This window comes from Sminthopsis crassicaudata, chromosome 2 (assembly GCF_048593235.1).
Source record: "Sminthopsis crassicaudata isolate SCR6 chromosome 2, ASM4859323v1, whole genome shotgun sequence".
Taxonomy (NCBI): Eukaryota; Metazoa; Chordata; class Mammalia; order Dasyuromorphia; family Dasyuridae; genus Sminthopsis; species Sminthopsis crassicaudata.
The window spans coordinates 75,659,900-75,680,500 of NC_133618.1; the positions used below are offsets into that span (position 1 = coordinate 75,659,900).

At 36.8% G+C, this 20,601-nt stretch overlaps 1 protein-coding gene across 1 annotated transcript in view; it reads left to right on the forward strand.

Moving 5' to 3' along the window:
- Window positions 1-16,932, forward strand: part of ADAMTS18 (ADAM metallopeptidase with thrombospondin type 1 motif 18) — a 165,699-nt gene extending 148,767 nt beyond the window's left edge. The window contains exons 17-21 of the mRNA XM_074286587.1: window positions 121-325; window positions 3,679-3,864; window positions 4,887-5,099; window positions 9,560-9,707; window positions 13,739-16,932. Coding sequence (XP_074142688.1) covers window positions 121-325; window positions 3,679-3,864; window positions 4,887-5,099; window positions 9,560-9,707; window positions 13,739-13,857 — 871 coding nt within the window. The 3' untranslated portion in view covers window positions 13,858-16,932. The remainder of the gene's footprint in view (window positions 1-120; window positions 326-3,678; window positions 3,865-4,886; window positions 5,100-9,559; window positions 9,708-13,738) is intronic.
- Window positions 16,933-20,601: the final 3,669 nt, after the last annotated feature.

A 20,601-nucleotide genomic window follows, 5' to 3' on the forward strand; every position in this document is an offset into this window, starting at 1 on the left:
TGGATCACTTCCTTTTTTGGTCGTACATGTTTGTTGAATTAAATGTTCATGTTAAGTGAGTGTTATTGGACTTTTCGTAGATTCCATTTCATAATACCCAAATGCCTTTTCCCTTGAAAGTTGGGCCCCAGGTGAATGGAGTTCCTGCAGCCGATCCTGTGGGGGAGGCCAGCAAAGCCGACTGATTCAGTGTGTCCAAAAAAGAAGCTTCCAAAAGGAAGAAGTTGTAGTACATTCTCGGTGCCCAGTGAGCACCCCATCCCAGATCCAAGTCTGTAATAACCATGTCTGTCCCCCAGAATGGAGCCCTGGGCCCTGGTCTCAGGTAAGAAATAAAGCATCTAATATTTCTCCATCACTAGAAGCACCAAGGAGACAGTAAGGAAAGAGGGAAGGGAGAATTGTGTCCAGCTTCGGGCACTTCATTTTGGGAAGTTGACTTGGGGCTTGATATATCCAAAGGAGGATAAGGAGAATGGTAAGGGTTCAGAATCAGTATACATGATAAATAGTTGAGGAATATTTGACTTTTGGGGGGTTTTCTTTGTATCTCCACTGCATGTAGCCTCCTGCCTGACACACACACGGTAGTTAATTAATGCTAGTTGACTTACTGACTTGACTGAAGAAGAGAATAGTGGTCATCATCATCGTCGTCATCATCATCATCGTGTAATAAGCAGCAACTATGTATTCTGTATACAAAGATAAAATTGAAGTTGATCAGTTGACTAAAAGACCACTTTCCTCTTCTTGAAGGCATTCCTCCAACTAAGGGAGAGATTAAGGCTCCTTCCAATTATGCTAACCTTTGTTTTAATATTCCTCTTGGCTCTTAAATTCTGAGCAAAGACATTATGGTATTGAAAAATAAGTTGATTTGGGGTGAGTGGGAAATCAGGTTTTTGATCTCAACTCTATTGCTCACTAAAATGATAATTGGCTCATGACTTCTCTTCAAGGATCGATTTCCTCATCTGTACAATGAAAGATTTGAACAAGACATCCTCTACAATCTTTTCTGTGCTAAATTCTGTGATTTAGTGAAAGTATTTTAACTCACACAGGAAGTTACATGGATTATGAACTTGAGGAAGGTGGAAAAGGGAGAGGGGCGATGGTATATCAAGTTGCTGTTTGTTGAAGGGAGAAGGAGATATCTTGTCTGGAGTCGGCAGCCAATTTATGAGGTTTTTTTTTGGATGTTTATGAGATCTCCGGGGGTGGGGGGGGGATGTCAGGAACAAGGGAATCACTAACTAAGAGCAAACTGTGTGGATGATACTGCAGCCCCCAACCCAAAGAGAAGCTAAGTCAGGAATCTACCTGCACCAGTAAGAGGAAGGAACTTCCCAAGTCTGCTACTCAGAACAATCCTTGGAGATCTTCCAGCCACATAATTATAAATTTAAAAGGGACTTCAGATACCAGGTGGTCGAGCCATCTTATTTTAGAGATGAGGGAAATAGCAGCCCAGAAAGATTACATGACTTCCCATGACACACAGGTAAGAAATATGAGATGCAGGATTGGAAGGCATGTCTTCTGATTCCAAGGCCAGTGTCCTTTTTGCTGTCCCACAGTGAATCTTTAGTCCTGCTCCCTTTACACAAGAAAGAGCTGAGGTCAGTCAGTGTATCAGCGATGAGCCATAAACAGAACTCAGATTGCCTGACAGTACAGGATATCTTTTCCTTTACCAGGTAACTTCATACATATCCAGGGCCCCACAGTGGTGTACAGTATAAAGTCAGCCAATTCTGCTACATTTAAATCAAACTTTATAGGATCTGTGAATATTTCAACAAAATTAAACCATATACTATATTTCAATGCATCATTACATTATGATATTGGTAATAAAGGCACTCTTTTGAAAATCCTGTACATTGTAAAATTATTAATGACCTATTCTTTCTCAACTTATTAAATCTCACAAACGCATAGACTTATCAGGACAGGAAGAAATTTTAAGAAATAGAGCACAATGAATACCAAAAGATTTCTTAAAAAAGGAAAAGGACCTACGGATACAAAAATATTTGTAGCATCTCTCTATTCAGGACAAAAAAATTGGAAATTGAGAGGATGCCCATCAATGGCGGAATGGCTGACTAAATTATAGCATGTGATTATGATGGAATATTATTGAAATAATGGAAAAATGATGAGCAGGATGCTCTCAGAAAAATCTAGAAAGTCCTCCATGAATTTAAACAAAGTGAAATGTACTATGTACAAAGTAATAGTAATGTTTTGCAATGATCAGCTATGAATGACATTGCTATTCTCAACAGTACAATGATCCATGACTACTCTCAATGGCTTATGGAGAACAATCTTATTCATATCCAGAGAAGGAACTGATTGTGTGTGAATACAAATCAAAGCACAAAAAAAGAAAAGAAATAGAGCACAATCAAATCAAGGCAAGATTTTTTAAGAACTTACGATATACAAAGCACTGTGCTAAGTTCTGGGGACACAACAAAACGCAAATGAAAACATTTACCTTCAAGTGATCCACATTCTAAAGGGAAAGCAGCATGCAAAAAATGTACATAAAAAGATATATACAGTGTCAATGGAAGGAAATCTCAGATCCCAGAAAAAAAGACTATTTGTGGATGAAGAGGGAGATAAAGTGACTGAAAAGGTCTCTTGCAGAAGGTGAGATTTGAATTAAGACTTAAAGGAAATCAGGAGAGCTGTGAGGAAGGTCTGAGGAATGAGAGTATTCTGGCCATGGAGAACAGCACCTGAAAAGGCCATGGATACAGGAGGGGGAAAAGGTCATTCTATAATGGTTGTGCAGGGCTTTAGGCATTTTACCACTTACAAGCTGTGGAAATGCCAGCCATTAATTACAACACAGAATATAAAATATAAAGAACTGGGAAAAAAGCTTAGATATCATTTAGTCCATGCACCTCAATTTATAGAGGAGAATGACTTCAAAGCAGGTTACACAGCTGATAAATGGTAAAGTCAAGTCAGGTCTGGAGACTAAGAACCCCCCCCCCCATCCCTTATCCAAGGCTTCCTTCATTGGAGGGACTGAGGCTTATACTTCAGGGTAAAAAAAAAGAAAACAATTTTCTACTGGCTTGTTGCCAGCAAGCAGACACTAACATGGACTGGTCCTACCCTGAGGGATTCCTTGATTGGAATTCTTCTCATTCCTCTGGGGGAAGGGCAGGAGACCAAGCTGCTGGAGCTTCCCTAGTGTGCTGGGAAATCCTCCCCGTGCACTGATGTCTGATGATTTTGTCTTGTTAAAGATATTCCCATTTTAGTCTCAAAACAGTCAATTTTTTTAAAATCCCAAGGTCTCGGAAATGTTTCCCAGCCATTTCCCATGGGCCCTGAATCTAGTGATTCCCAAAGCTCTGGACTAAGCATCAGAAGAGCTAGATTTTAGAGTTGGTTCTGCTGTGGTCTTAGAGAGATCATGAATCCTTGGAAATGCTGATTTTAAATCTCAGTTTAAAGAAAATGAGTTACATCCCCACCACTACCAATCATTCTGTTAGGAGCATTGAATTTGTTGATTAAGAGCCTTCTGTTGGGTGTGGGGTTCCTAATTTACTTGGGTTTTGGTGGGACACATATACTGTGAAAACATTTTAACTCATATGCACTAGAACCTCAATCTGAAGTGTGCTTCTTTCTCCCAAGTGTTCCAAGACCTGTGGGCGAGGGGTGAAGAAGCGGGAAATCTATTGCCAAAGCCCCGCCAAAGGCGATATCTTACCAGACAACATGTGTGACTCATCCCTGAAGCCAGAAGCCCACCAGGGCTGTGTGTTAGGCCGCTGCCCCAGGAATGACCGGCTTCAGTGGGTGGTTTCCTCTTGGAGTGAGGTAGGGTCTTGGGCTTCTTTTTGATTTTTGAGGGAAGGCTTACAAAAGTTTTGTGGTCTGGAGACCCAAAATCCACCTCCCTTCTTACTGTCCCAATAAGTGACAGGAAGCTATTCTCTCTTATCTTCCAACAATCAAGGTCAAGCTAATCCTGCATTTGCTGTTACAATATTTGCTTATATATTCTTCCCGATCTCATGCCACACAGAGTAGAGTTAACATGGGAAAGATGTTGGGCTGGGATTTACGATATCTGGGTTCTAGCCCCAGATATACTATTTACTAATGGCATTTGATTCTGAGCAAATTACTTCCTTTCTTTAAATCTGTTTCTTCATTGAGTGTAAACTGTTTGCACTATTGTCTTTCTACCCAGGTTACTTATACCTTCGGAATCCAATTCTTACAGTGCAACAAGAAATTTGGTTTTACACACATATATTGTATCTAGGATATACTGTAACACATTTAACATGTATGGGATTACCTGTTATCTAGGGGAGGGAATAGAAGGAGGGAGGGGAAAATTTGGAAAAGTGAATACAAGGGATAATGCTGTAAAAAAAAATATCCTTGCATATGTACTGTCAAAAAAATTATAATTATAAAATTAATTTTTAAAAAAGATTACATGATGATCAAAAAAAAAAATCTGTTTCCTCATCTGAAAAGAGATGAGGTTGGATTAGTTTTTTTCCTAAGATTACATCTAGCTCAAATATAAATCTTCTATGATTCATTTATTTTAAAAATAAATGTAATATTTAGATTTATCTAAATATCTATATCTATGTTTTATATATATATATATACATATATTCAAATATATAAATATTATTAGGTAAATGCAAGGTAGTTTGGGAAACAGGACACTAATAGTTGCGAGGGATAAGGAAAGGCATCATGCAGAATATTCCCTGTATCTTTTTCCTTCTTGAATTGGACAAACACCTGGTGAAACCAAGTTTTCCCAGTCTGAGAGGGTTGAACATATTTTCTCATCACTTCCTCTTGTTCTCTAGTGTTCAGCATCTTGTGGTCCAGGTATAAAGAAAAGGGTGGTCCAGTGCAGTGAGAAAGGCCTGCCAGGAAAGCTGATAACCTTCCCAGAGCGCAGATGTCGTCACATCAAGAAACCAGAGGTAGAACTGGAGGAGGCTTGTCACCAAGGAGCTTGCCCAGTGGCCGTTAGGCCCACACTGGTAGCCCGATGGTATTCTTCCCCTTGGCAACAGGTAGGTCCTTTTCTATGTCTAATAGTGCAGCATTCTTGTTTATATACTGTCTGGGGGGGACAGCATGGTGGAACAGGAAGGGTAAGGTACTTGATGTTAAAAGATAAATATAGATTTAAATTCCAGCAATAAGTATTATTATTCCCATTTTATGGATGTGGAACCTAAGGCTCAGATTGGGGATGAGACTCCTAGAAGGTAATATAGCAAATTAATGACAAAGCTATCACTCAAAGCCTCTTTTTACTTCCTCAGGATTTTTCAGTTAAGTTTAGCTTACAGTAAAGGACTTTTAGAAGCCTCTAAAGGATTTCTTTCTTTTATCTCAGAATGATGAAAATTACTCTCTGGGACTGAATTTTGGTATACATAGCTCTCCTCCCATTGCCTCTATCTCCAACCTTTGACATTTGAGGAGAGCCTTCTCAGGGATGTCTGTGGCTCTCTGTAGAAGGAGGTTGAAAATGAGAGCTCACTCCAGGTCCCAGGGATTTACAAATGAATTCTACCAAACACTTAAAGAACAATTAATTCCACTACTAGGTAAACCATTTAGGAAAATAGGTAAGGAAGGAATACTGCCAAATTTCTTCTATGGCATAAATATGGTACTGATAACTAAAACAGGAAGAGCCAAAACAGAAAAAGAAAATTACATGCAAATCTCCCTAATGAATATTGATACAAAAATTTTAAATAAAATACTAGCAAAAAGATTACAGCAACTTAGCAGGATAATAACCATGAACAAGTGGGATATATATCAGGAATGCAAAGCTGGTTCAATATCTGGAAAACTATTATCATAATTGACCATATCAATAATAAAATCAATAGAAATCATATGATAATCTCAAGAGATAAAGAACAAGCTTTTGACAAAATACAGCACCCATTCCTATTAAAAACACTAGAGAACATAGGGATAAAGGGGGTTTTCCTTAAAATAATAAGCAGTATCTATTTAAAACCAACAGAAAGCATTATTTGTAATAGAGAGAAGCTGGATGCATTCCCAATAAGATCAGGGTGAAACAAGGATGCCCATTATCACCACTATTATTCAATATTGCAGAAATGCTGGTTTTAGCCATTAAAAAATTAAAGGAATGAAAATGGGCAATTAGTATTTAAAGCTATCACTCTTTGCAGATGATATGATATACTTAGAGAATCTGAGAAAATTGTCCAAAAACCTACTTGAAATAATTAACAGCTTTAGCAAAGTAGCAGGATATAAAACAAACCCACACAAATCATCAGCATTTCTGTGTATTACTGACAAAGCCCAACAGCAAAAGATAGAAAGAGAAATTCCATTTAAAATAACTAGACCAAATAAAATATTTGGCCATTTGCCTGTCAAAACAAACCCAGAAACTATAGAATAAAATTACAAAACACTTCTCACACAAATACATTCAGATCTAAACAATTGGGAAGATATCAATTTCTCATGGATAGGCTTAGCTAATACAATAAAAATGACAATTCTGCCTGAATTGGTCTACTTGCTCAGTGCCATCCCAGTCAAACTGTGAAAAAATCATTTTATAGAACTAGAAAAAAAATAATAACAAAATTTAGCTGGAAGAACAATAGCTCAAGAATATTAATGGAATTAATGAAAAAACTATAAAGGATGGTAACTTAGCAATATCAGATCTAAAATTATATTATAAAACAGAAGTCCTCCAAACTATTTGGTACTGGCTAAGTAGAATCGTGGATCCATGAACTAGATTAGATACACACTAAATACATAAAGAATTATGTCAAATTTATAAGAATATGTCATTCCCCAGTTGATAAATGGTTCAGATGATAAAATTAAAACCATCTATATTCATGTGAAAAAATGCTCTAAATCACTATTGATTAAAAATGCAAATTAAAACAACTCTGAATTACCACCTCACATCTCTCAGATTGGCTAAGATGACAGGAAAAGAAAATGATAAATGTTAGAGGGGTTGTGAGAAAACTGGGACACTGATTCATTATTGATGGAGTTGTGAAATGATCCAGTCATTCTGGAGAGCAATTTGGAACTATGCCCTTAGAGCTAAAATACTGCATACTATGTGACCCATCAGTGCCATTACTGGGTTTATATGCCAAGGAAATAACAAAGGAGGAAAAAGGACTCATATATATGCAGCAAAGTTTGTAGTAGCTCTTTGTAGCAAAGAATTGGAAGATAAATAGATGCCCCTCAATTGAAGAATGGCTCAATAAGTTGTGGTATGTGAAAATATGAAATATTATTGTTCTATAAAAAAGATGAACAAACTGATTTTAGAAAGGCTTGGAAAGATTTACATGAACTGATGCTAAGTGAAACAGGCAGAACTAGGGATACATTATATGTAGTAACAGCAAGAATGTATGATGATCAACTAATAAATGCTTGCATTCAGAGAGATGTGTATCAAAGCATCCTTTTTGTTTGTTTGCTTGTTGTTGTTTTTTTCCTTTCTCATGTTTTTTTTCCTTTTTTCACCTTTTGATCTGATTTTTCTTGCACAACATGATGAATATGGAAATGGTTAGAAGACTTGCACATGTTTAGTCTATATTGGATTGCTTGCTCTCTGTAGAAGGGGATTGTGGGGGAAGGAGAGAGAAAAATTTGGAGCACAAGGTTTTGCAAAAGTGGATGTTGAAAACCATTTTTGCATATATTTGGAAAAATAAAAAAGCCATTAAGATATTTTTTTAAAAATTAGAGTCTGGGCATCTCATTACCTATTAGGCTTTGAGGCACTCCTACTTTTTTCTCAATGAGGAATCAGGCTGTTACATGTACAAGGATTACCTGAAATTTTTTAATTCCATGTGATTAATTACTAGTTGTGCCTGCATTTGTCTCTACATTCCTGAGGACAGCTTTGGTGCTGCTTAGCATCTATAAGTCATATTTGGGGCGCCCATCCCTCTAGACAACAGACATAATGCATTTGGCCAAGATATTTAAATTTTGATCCTTTCATTTAGGGTTAGAATAGACAGAAATCATCTAGTCTAAATACCTCATCTTACTAATAGAGAAATTGTAACTCTGGGAAAAATGACTTGCCTGGGGTCACATAATTCAGGTCTTTTGGATCTAAATCCTGTGTTCTTTTTGTTAAGCTACACTGCTTGTGGAATTGATTATAAATCTTTGAAAAACATTCTGTGTTTGGAATAAGAGTAATGGAACAGAATTGTCTAGCTATTATAGAACTTCTCATATAAATACATCCTTAATATTTAAATGGAAGTGTAAAGTGTTATTTTATTAGTAAAGTATAATTTGTTTATGTAACTAAATTGATACCATGAATTAAACTTTAAAAAAAATCTTTCAAAACAAATAAATAAATGCATCCTTACTTATTCTCCTTTTCCATCTCTTTCTTAGTCCTTCAAGAGATTATCACTTTAGGAGGATTGTAGCATAATGATAGAAAAGGAAGAGGAATGTACAAAGCAATTCTGGGGTGTACAAAAATAAATAAGCCCTAACATTGGACAATTAACTTCTCTTATTGGCACCCCAGTTTCTCTATAAAAGGAATGAGTTGAATTAGATGATCCCTAGGGTCCTACCCATATATATTATGGATTATAAATTTCTATTCTAAAAGCCTGTAAAACTCTTAACAGTTTTATGTTTTAAGAGCCTGCCTTCTAGCTCTGAAATGTTATGTTTTATGTTCTAAAACTCTTACCTACCATTTCTGACATTCCATGTTCTAAGGGCCTGTCCTGCTTATGGTTTAATATTTCCAAATCACAGATGGCTCAGAGGGTTTAAATAAATAATCCATTTAATAAAAACAAATTCAATTGCCTTCAGGTAAAAGCAGTTCCCAAGGCATTTAAAAAGCAGGACACATGAAGATAAAAGCAGATAAAGGCTCTGGTAAGGAGGTGAAGAGAAATGGAAAAGGAAATTCCCTGGAGTGTCTAGAACGCATTGCCAGAGAGTCTCAAAGCTTTTACATCCTACTTGCCTAAAGGGCCACACAGCTAGGTCTGAGGACAAAGTTAATTCAAACTGCCCTGAATCTGCACCATAACTTCTTTGCCTACAACAATCCTGCCTGATATTGAAGGAGTTTGAGAAGTTAACTTAGGTCTCCCACTTTCCACTAGCATAATGGCCCACAATAGTGCCTTTTCAGTTCTTAAGTTTTTATCTTCAATGAGTGTTTTCAATTTTGATGTTTTAAGCATTTCAAAAAGATTTTCTTCTTACTTCCCCTCTTCTTCTTCCTCCTCTTCCTTCTCCTTCTCTTCCTTCTCCTCTTATTTCACCTCCTCTTTTTCTTCTCTTCCTCTTTCTCTTCTTCTTCTTTCTCTTCCTTTCCCCTCTTCTTTGGCTCCTTTTCCTTATCATTCTCCTGCTAATCATCTAAGAAACCATTAACTGATTTCTACTGACTCTCCATGTTTTTTTTCTCTTCCTTCAGTGTACAGTGACATGTGGAGGTGGCCTACAGACCCGAACAGTGCAGTGTCTACAGCAAGGACGGCCTACAGCCAGTTGCCTGGTTCACCAAAAACCATCAGCAGTCAGAGCCTGTAACACAAATTTTTGCCCTCTACCTATGAAGAGAGGTAACAAACCCTGCACTTGAATTGGGTTTGTTTATTTTGGAAGAAAATATTTCTCAGGATAATTTGATTTGTATCAATATGGCCTAGATTTTTGTTAACTTATTTAAATTTTTCCCTTTCTTCATTCATCAGACATTAAATAGAGTGTGTGTGTGTGTGTGTGTGTGTGTGTGTGTGTGTGTGTGTGTGTGTAACCTTGAGGTAGAAAATCTGGGGGTATGAATATAAACTAGACCAACTCTGCCTTTACACATCTTATAACAAAATAAATATAACAACACAGAAGTGACTATTCTACTATTAGAAATAGGACATAAAAATTATAGATCTATAATTGAATATAAGCTCCCTGAGGACAGACTATTGTTTTGTCATTCATTGAACAAGCTTTAATTAAGTTTAATAAGGTCTTTGTACTTCTATAGCTCCTGCCCTAAAATAGGCACTTAAAAGTGCTTGTTTAATGAATGAATAAATAAGATAATAATCACAGAATCTCAAATTTTGGAGGTACCTCAGATGTCATCTCAGCTAATCTGTGTTTGGATATCTACCCTCTGGATATCAAACAAGTGGCCCTTTAAGTTCTGCTTAAAAACTTTTAATGGTGAGGTACTTACTACTCATGCAAGCAGCCTAATCAGATAATAATAAACATTGTGATAATGATGAAAACAATAGCTGGCGTTCATATAGCACCTGCTGTTTGCCAGTGGTGTGCAAAGTGCTTTGCAGAAATCTCACTTGATCCTTATACTAACCAGGGAGGTAAATGCTATCATCCCCATTTTACAGATAAAGAAACTGAGATTTATTTTTCCTAAGGTCACACAGCTTATAAGGGGTTGAGTTAGGATTTGAATTTGGCTCTTCCTGACCCCAGACCCAGCTCTGTGAGACTGCATGGTGCATAGAGTTCTGGACAGTTCTAGATAGTTTTTTTTTCCTTAGGTAGAGCTAGAATCTCACCTGTTACTGCTTTCTTTCCATTGAGACCAAACCAAAGTATGCTAATTCTTCTTCTAAGTTATGGTTGCCTTCAGATATTTGAACATATTATTTAGTCTTCTCAGACTGCCATTTCTGTTTATAAAAATTAGACAAAGCTTCTGGGAGACTTGAATCCTCTGCCCTGTAATGGCACCTGAGCTGGACCTGAGGTCAGTAGGTACAACAAGAGAGAAATAGGGATCTCAGGCATAAGGGACAGTGTAAGAAAAGATATGGGCAGAGAGAGAGAGAAGGATTAGCAGTCCAGTTTGATTGGAGCATAGACTGCAAAGCAGTGAGCCAAGGTGAAATAAAACTGAAAATTCATAAGGTATAAAGTTATAGAGGACTTTGAATGTCAAAGTTAGATTCTGAATAATAATAACTCACATTCTCATGAGTGATTTAAGGTTTACAAATTGCTTTCCTCATAGGAACTTGCCATTTGAGATTAGATGACACTAGGAAACTTCTGAAGTTTTTTAACTTACCTCTGCATAAATGAGATGAGTGTGTGAAGGAGAGACAGAAAGGGGAGAAACTAGAGGCAGCAAGACCATCCAGAAGCGATAATGGTAGCCCAAGCAAGAGACTGAAGTAGGATGTAGGCACTGGGGGTAGTAGAATATTGTAAAGGTAGAATTTATGGGAATTGGCAACTGATTGAATGTAGGGAAATGGTATTACTGAGAGAGAGAACCAGTGACATCACAGAGATTTCAAATATGAGAGACTGGGAAGATGGTGATGTAATGATGTCACTGACCAAGAAGACAAGGAAGTTAGATGAGTTGTCAGTATTGGGGGAGGAGGGGGGACCTCATGATAATGAGGTCAATTTTAGACATGTTGACTTTGAAATAAAAATAAGATAGATCCTATTCTTTGTCCTATATTATGGAGACTGAAGGTTTATAATATAGAGACTCTGCCATCAAGGAGCTTCTAAGACATCAAATAGAGGAGCAGAAGATAAGACATGAAAAAAGAAAGCAAAATATATGAATTAAATAGCAATGTTAGACTCAAATCCAGATCTACTCACCCTTTCTACTGTGCTCCTTGAAATGCCTGCTCCATGGTTAACAAACTTCCTGTCATTTTAAAATATTTTGGTAGCACTTCCATGTTCTGACTCTCACTGAGACCTCATTTCCTCCTGATGACACTGCATGTGTTTCAAATACTGACTGCACTTTCACTCATAACCCCACCTCAGCAGGCATGATGGGTGCACCATTGGAATAGAATCCTTCTTGTTCCTTATTGCCACTGTAAGAGTTTTATACTGCCACCATAACTCAGAAACTTCCCCTCTTTTAAGATTCATTCAATCCAAATTTATCCCCCAATCAAAGTTCTGGCAACTATTAGCTATGAACTCCCAGGACATTCATCTTTCTTCTTCAATGGGTTCAATGTCTGGTTTACAATCTTTTTCTTCCCCTCGACTCCTGTTCTCATAATAAGGAATTTCAACATAAATGTTGATTCCTTAAACACCCCAACTTCCCTTCTCTAAATCTACTTAGTTCTTCTACTTCATCTCAGTTGAACATAGAGATGGCTAAAACCCTTAATCTCCTTACTATCCAAAAGATTAACTTCCATATTCATCCTTATCAGATCACAATATTTCATAATCCCATTTTTCCTTTTGTTGTAAAACTCTTAAACTTCTTCTTTGACCTCATCACATCTTCCATTCCCTCAGCCCCTTAAGTTCTTTCCTAGGTCATCACCCCTGCAATAGCTATCATTTTCTCCCTTCCCCATTTCCACCCTTTTACCAACCAGTTTAACTCTACACTATTCTCATCTCTCACGTCCTTTGTCCCCTTATCCTATGGAAGATATTATCCCATCAAGACCAAACCTTAAGTCTCTCCTACCAAGCACCACTTTTGCTTCTATTACTCTTATATGGAGTTAGAGAAAATCATGAAAATAAATCATGCTTACTGAATTACAAACTTTTTCATTATTCCTCAAATATTCTAATCATGGCATCCCTTTTCCTCTCCCTCTCAACCGTGTATCTTACCTTAAAATTCATGGTGAAGTTACTCACCTAAAGTTTCCTCTTCTCATTTCACCTCACTTAGATGCATTTTCTCACTATTTCCTCCTCCACTCCTATCTTTATAATGAAGTTCCCTTCTCTTTGTTAAGACCTGTGTCCTTGATCCCATTCCACCCTTTCTCCAGCAAACTATCTCTTCTATCATGCCTACTCCCTCACTGATTTTCAATTTCCCCCTCTCTATTGGCTGCTTCCCTGTTATCTATAAACATGCTTGTGTTTTCTCCTGTCTTAAAAATCCTTCACTGATCTGGCTTAGCATTAGAGAGTGCAGAGTGCCTTCCTTAACATGAAGTGGCACAAAAGAAAGACTTTAGTGGAATAATAATAATCACAACTTATATTTTGTAGTACCATAAATATCCAAATACCTATGTTACCCTGAAAAGTGAACTCAGTGCAAGGTCATGTTGCTGCATTGTGTAGTATGTAAGAAGACAGGAAAGATAAGAAGGGGTCAAGTTATGAGGGGTTTAAAAAGTTGTCAGAAACCTCAAAACTGAGAACCCAATGCATCAGAAGTAGAGAAAACATCAGAAGCTAGAATGTCACAGCTAAAAGATAGCTTAAATGAGAGATCAGAAATAAAGTAATCGGAGATAGGAGAGCCACAAAGCCACACAGGTTGGAATTTTACATCATCAAAGGTAAAATGTCACATCTGGGAGAAACCTTAAAAATAAATAAAAATAAACCTTAAAAATAAAATGAAAGGAACCTGAATCATCATCAATCTCAAGTTCACACAGCAAATTTGTGGCAGAGATTGTAATCAAGTATTTCTGATTCTCAGAACAGAAATATTTCCACTGGAACACAATTGCATCTCTCTCATAAGAGATGGAGATGTTGGAGAACAAAATAAAAAATAGATCCCAGTGATTATGGGTATCAACTTGACTAAGGGAAATGGCCAGAGGCCCCTAGTAATAATTTGATTGGGACTTTCTCTTTTTAGATGAGCCACCTTGTGTGGATTTCTTCAGCTGGTGCCATCTAGTTCCACAACATGGTGTCTGCAACCACAAGTTTTATGGCAAACAGTGCTGCAAATCGTGCTCGAGGAAGAATCGATGATGATGATGATGATGATGATGATGATGATAACAACTCAAATTTTTCTAGTACCTGAAGGTTTAAAAATGCTTCCCCCAAAATAGCCCTGTGAGGAAGGTAGTGCAAGAATTGTCCCCATTTCAGAGAGGAGGAATCTAAGATCTGAAGAAAAGAAGCCTCTAGACTAGCAAACTCAAATCCAGGTCATCTGCTCCAAATCCATTATTTTTATGACTACACTGTTCCACCTCTCAATTTTTTGTAAATGCCTCTTGGAGACTGAGATGGGATTTGTCTCCCCTTTGAACCTTGAATACCCTTGACTGGCTCACTCACAGTACTTATCAAGCAAGTGGAGACCTGGATTGTAGGAGAGTGGCCACAGTGAAGTGCTTAAAGGACAAGGGGTTGTTTGTGTTGATATATCATGCCTATTTCAGAGCCCTTGGACATGAGATGCCAGGATGGATCCCCTCTCATGAAATACTTTCAGCTTCAGATGTCCTTTGGAACATATGACTTTATCAGATCAAGATGTGCTGAGAAAACAAAGATTTATTCATGTCTACACTAGTAGAAAGGACACATTGAGTCAACCGAGGAATCTCCTGTCCTTGTAGATTTACCAAAACATAGAGCTGAAAGGGATCATTGAACTACAGAATCTCAGACTTGCAATGGATCTCAGCTATTATGTAGTCCAAGACTTACCTGAGCAGAAATTCACACTACAGTTTTCCCCGTATGTGGTTATCCACTCTCTGTTTGGAAGACCCACTATAATGGGGAGCTTACTATTTCCTAAAACATCCTTTTCTACTTTGGGACACTTCTAAATTGTAAGAAAGTTTTTCCTTCTTTGAAGCATAAATTTTCCTTGATGCATCTTACAGTACTTGCTCCCAGTTCTACTCTTTTAGACTAAGGAGAACAAATCCAATTCTTCTTCCACATGACTATCCTTCAGACACCTGATAATAGCAATCAGGTATTACTATTTCTTCCTCCTCACTTCCCTCAGGTGATCTTTGGATAGTTGGTCTCCAGTTTCCTCTTTATTTTGGTCGCATCACTTTGATGTCCTCTAGCTTATCACTATCCTTCCTAAAATGTGGTACCCAGGGCTAAATATACTATTCCAGATGTTGTTGGGTCACCTCCTTCCCTCTGTAGCTGAGAAAACTCAGACATATAAGGATGAAGGGGCTTATTCAAGTTCACACAGCAAGTGAACAGCAAAGCCATGACAGCCTTCTGCTGGAATAAAAACCTTTCTTCAATCTGACTTGATCAGGCTTTTATGGGCCCCAGATATAAGACTTCCACTAATTGGGACCAAGAGAATATAATCACAAAACTGACAAGGGACCTTTTGCTTCTTTGTGGTCTTCCTGTTGGGGTGTGTGGGTAGTTCTGGAGCATATATTCTGCCTATATCAAGGCTCAAGAATACTAACAACAACCTGGGAAGCATTTTCTTAAAACCATTCTGGAAACAGGGTATGTAGACCATTTAGAACAATTGGTCAATTGAACTTTGCACTTTGAATAACTTATAAATTGCAAACCTTTACCCCTTATCCCCAATGTCATCTCAAGATACTTCCATATGTGAAACAATTAAATTCGACATTTATTAAGCACCTTCTACTTGATATCCCTGATTCAATACTGCAGAAGATAGCAAACCAAGTCATGGAATCATATCAAGTTTAGTTAGAAGGGATCTCAGAGATGATCTAGTACAGTCACCTGCACCATGCATGACTCCCTTTGACAGTCTCTATAACAAGATCATTTGGTCTCTCTGGCCACTTCAACTAACTGGGAATTCACTGTCTCACAAACAAGTGCATTCCCATTTTGTAATAACTCTTATTATTAGATTTTTAACTTATATGTAATTCGCTAAGACCTGCCTCCCTGTAACTTCTGTCTATGGATCCCAACTATGTCTGACTCCTCTCAAACTTTCTAGTTTACTCTAGACTTTAGAGTAGCACAGAAGAAATATGATCCCTGCTACATAGGTCTATTCTTTAAATAAGGTTATATTATTTATTCCTGGAAGGACCTTAGTGATCATTTTTAAGGGATAAAATAAAGCCCATGAGAGTAACTTGACCAAAGTCAGAAAGTTAATAAGTGGCCGAACTGGGATTCAGACTCAGGTGACTTGATTAAAAATTTAGCACTCTTTCTACTATGCTTTTGTCTCTCCCTGGCAGCCTTGAGCCTTAAGAAGCAAGAAGTCTAATAATTTAATTGATAAAACTTTTTTGTGTGTAAAACAGTGTACTGAGCAATGGGAGATAAAGAAAATTTAAATATAAGAATCCCAGCCCTCACAGAGATTATGATCTAAAGGGGACTGTATGATATTAATTTTAGAATCCTAGAATATCAGAGCTGAAAGAGACCTCAGAGCCATTTAATCATACATACATGAATCTCCTCTAGCTCTTGCTTGGTGCTACCAATTCCACTTTTGAATAGCTCTTGATAAGATTTTTTCCCCCTTAAATCCAGAGTAAGTCTAGCCATCTACAACTTCCACCCATTTCTCTTGGTTCTGGTTTTTTTTTTTGGGGGGGGGACCAAGCAACCAAATTGAATCTAGTCTCTCTTCCATATAACAACTCTTCAAATACCAGATACTTGAAGATGGCTACCATGTCTTCTGTAGTATTTTCTTCTCCAATGTAAATATTTCCAGTTTCTCCAACTGATATTCATGTTATATAGTCTTAAGGCCTTCTAATTTCAGTTGAATTCAGTTTATTTAACAGTATACTTACTCCACAAATACTTACATTTAAATAAATGAATGCCAACAGAGAAAATAATCCAATTTTATAACTTTCCCCTCAGAAGATTGTACCATTTATACCTTGGCTTCCACAGGTCCAGGGTCATCTTCAGAGGAGCCCAATCTAAGCTTAAATTCAATTTCAAAGTAATTCAGCAAACATTTAGTTAGGAATCTTTTACCCAGAGGACTGGGTTTGGTGCTTTTGGTGATACAAACTTTAGACATATGTTTTTGTTTATTTGTCTGTTTGTTTTACCTTCGGGTGCTTCTCTACCATCAAAGGTCCCAATTCTTTCCACACCTTTGTAAGTGGTTTCATGTGTCTCTGTAGCCAAGAAATCCATTCCTTGGTGGCCAAACCCACTATTAATGAGTCCTTCAGAACTGAGCTAGACAGTCTATCATTTGCCACCACTTAATGCCTCTCCAGTTTTGTGGCACCTTCCAGGGCTTGCCAATCTAAATTGGCAAGTTGGCAAGGGAAGTATATCTTCCTTGCCAAAAGGAGATATCCATGATGTAGGAAGCTTTGGTGGAGAGACTATCCTTAAAATAGTTTTCAGTTGGAAGCACACCAGCCTATTTCCCCAAACCAATAAAGCAGGCAGGCTTGTGTCCGTCTGTAATTTTTGGAGTTTTTGTTCAAAAGATGTGTGTTTATGTTGTTCCACTTCATCCCACAACTTTTTTTTAATGAATGTTGCCCCAGTTCTCTGCCTCAAAGGCACCGATTCAAATAAAGACTGGCTAGTTCAGCATAGCCAGCTAGACAGTGGTCACTTAAAATGAACAGTTCCTTTTGTAACTCTCCAAATGGGAGCTGGGTTTGGGGTTTTTTTCATATTATCCAAGAAATGATAATTATCTCCTTGACTTGATTTGAAGTACAAATGGTCGTATTATTTAAAAACAAAAACAATTCACATTGTATTTTTCCCTACCCCCAGTAAAATTGTCTTCATAATTACTATTTTATTACTTGATGTAAAAAATAATTTATTAACTCATAATCTGTCCTATGTTTGTACTTGCTTCCTAAAGTGGGTGATGTTAATTAGAAAAAAAATGTTGAATAAAACTATGTTATGGAATGAAAAAAATCAACATATAGGCATGGTATTTAATTCTTCTGTAAGTTTAATAATAAAGGACTCTGTTTCCTTATATTTGAATCTTGTTAAAGTTATTTGAATAATGAAGGATATATCCGCATCAAAGATAAAGGAAACCTACACATTCTGTAGATTCATAGAGGCAGCCATGAGGTTGTGAAGAAAGCTCTAAGAAGTCTGAGATACTGTATCTTGACCTTAGTTTCTTCCTCTATTATATGAAAGGGTTGGAATAGAGGATCTCTAAGTTTTCTTATTTCTAGATTATTTCTAGATTCTATAATCCTAGGTACATTAAGTTGTTTGTAAGAAATGATGAAAGGTCCCTGTGTTTTCAAGGTTTTCCCTTAAAAGGGGCTTTTGATTCATCATTGGAATATTCATCAACCAATTATTAAAGACAAGATCATTTCCTACAAGTACTTCATATCATGCAAAAGAAATATTGGATTTAAGGGACTTAGAGCTGAATTAGATGTTGGAAATGATCTGGTTCAAAGTCTAGTCTCATTTTTAGAAAAGTAAATTGAGATTCTGTGAGAAGGTCACATTGTTAGTGAAAAAAGCCAGGATTTAGCCCCAAAGATTAGAAGTAAGATGAGTGGAAATCAGTGGGGGACAGATTTAGGTCTGAAGTTCTTCAGAAAATAATAAGCTGTTGGCCACTGAAGTTTCACACCAAAGGTTGAATGAGCACTTATTACAGAAGATACAGAAAAAGATTCCTATTCAGATTTGATTTAGGTTAGACAGTCCCTAAAGGTTTTGACAGTTCTAAGAGTCTATACATTTATCTAAATCTGTGGCACTCAAAGTGAGGAGTACCTCTCTGTACTTGGCATAAGGAGTAGTTCCAATATCCATCATTAAATATACCCATGCTGCAGCATATAGACTTCAGTCTTTCTCCCAATAATTAAATTCTTCCTCTTTTCCTTTCTTTCTATCCTTCCATCCTTTCTGTTAAGGAAACATCCCTAAATTATAGAGCATTTTATTTTGAGAATTAATCCATGAAAAAACCAAGTATATTAGCTTACTAGGGTATAATTAGAACACAAGATATATAGAGGAATAAAACAATATCAGAACTAAAAGGAACTTTAGGCCATAAGGTATTGAAATTTCAAGGGACCATATGGAATTTCAGTGTGGATATTCCTCATAAGCCTGAATGTCAGAAAGACTCATAAAATTTATTGAATCAAATTCCTTCCTTTTTACAAAGCAAGAAGTTAATTCAGAGAGGGAAATTAATTTGTCCCAAATAATAGTTCTGTGGCTGAGACTAACTCTCTGACTGTCAAGATTAAAGCTTTTCCCACTGTACCGTACTACTCTGTCAGGTATGTGGCCTTAGGGAACAGATTTGGGAGATGTGGGTCATGTAGTAAGGATGAAGGAAAGTAAATGAACCATCTTAGCGACCAACTTGATTGAGGGAGAGAGGGATGGGAGAAGCAGAAGGAATTGAGTCCTGCTGCCTAAATAATCTAGAGGTAGCCAGCAAGGGATTATAAATTGTCAACCAATTAGGTATCATTATGAAAATACAGACAAGATTTGCTGATAGTCTGAACGAGGGTGATGGACATATGAGTGGAAAGATAGCAGAAATGCTACAGAGGAGAATTGACAAGAGTTGGCAATTGATTGGGTATGGAAGTGAAGGAGGAGGATGAGAAATGCTCTGAGATGACAAAACTATAATATAGGAAAGAAGAGATCTCAATGAAAACAGGAAAATTTAGGAAGAGAACTAAGTTTAAGAAGGAATGTGATTCATTCTGTTTTGTAAATGATGAATTTGAGATGCCAATGAAGCATCCATGAGTAAATGCCTATTTTGGGGTCGAGATTTATGACCAGAATTCAGGAGTTAAATAAGGTTTATATATGTTCTTTTAAGAACCATCTGACTAGAAATGATAATTGATCAAATGAGATCATTGAGAGAAATAGTGTATAGAAAAAAGCTAAGAGGATCTAGGACAGAGCAGAATAGAGGAAGGAAGCAGTAGGCAATGGTTAACGAGCTAGAAAAACTGAGAAATGTGGAAAGAGAACTAGGGGAAAAATATAGTATGGAAGTTAAGGGGGAAAATAGTGTCAAAAAGGAGGGTGTGTCAAAAGTGTGAAAAGCTGCAGAGAGTAAAAGAGGATGAGAACTTAGAAGAAAACTATCAGATGTAGCAGTTAAGGATTTATTTATTCATAAGAATTAAGTTTCTGGTAGATATCCAACTTCAAAATAGCCTGATTGTGAGATGCTGAAAAATGGATTGGTTTTCAAGGTGTGATTAAAGGCAATGTATATAAATTACTTTTCCTAAGAGTTTAGCAGTAAAAGGTAAGAAAAACAGGATAATAGTTTGAAGATCAAGTGAAGTTTTTTTGAAGGAAAAGGTATTTAAGGATTTCAAGCCAGAATACAAAAGAATGGAGAACAATCTGGGTGAACTGAAGATATTAGTGCAAGAAAGAAGGAAAATTTGTAGATATCACTGAGATATAATGAAATATGAGGAGAGAGATAGGAATTCAAACTGGCTCTGAGCTAAAATTTTCTGCATGAACATTTTCACTTAGAAATTAGGAAAAACTATACATTAGGACTTGATTTATTTTTCATAATTTTATAGTTTTTTTAAAGTGACAAAGAAAATGTTAGAAATGAAGGTTAAGTGTTTTGTGGCAACTTTATTTTGAGAGTTGTTTGTTAAAATTTTACTAGCACATTCTGGGTAGGAATAATGACCATAATATGGCTCAGACATTAATATGCCTTATTCAAAAGTAACATAGTAGATAAAATAAGAATAGTATTATATATTAAGATGG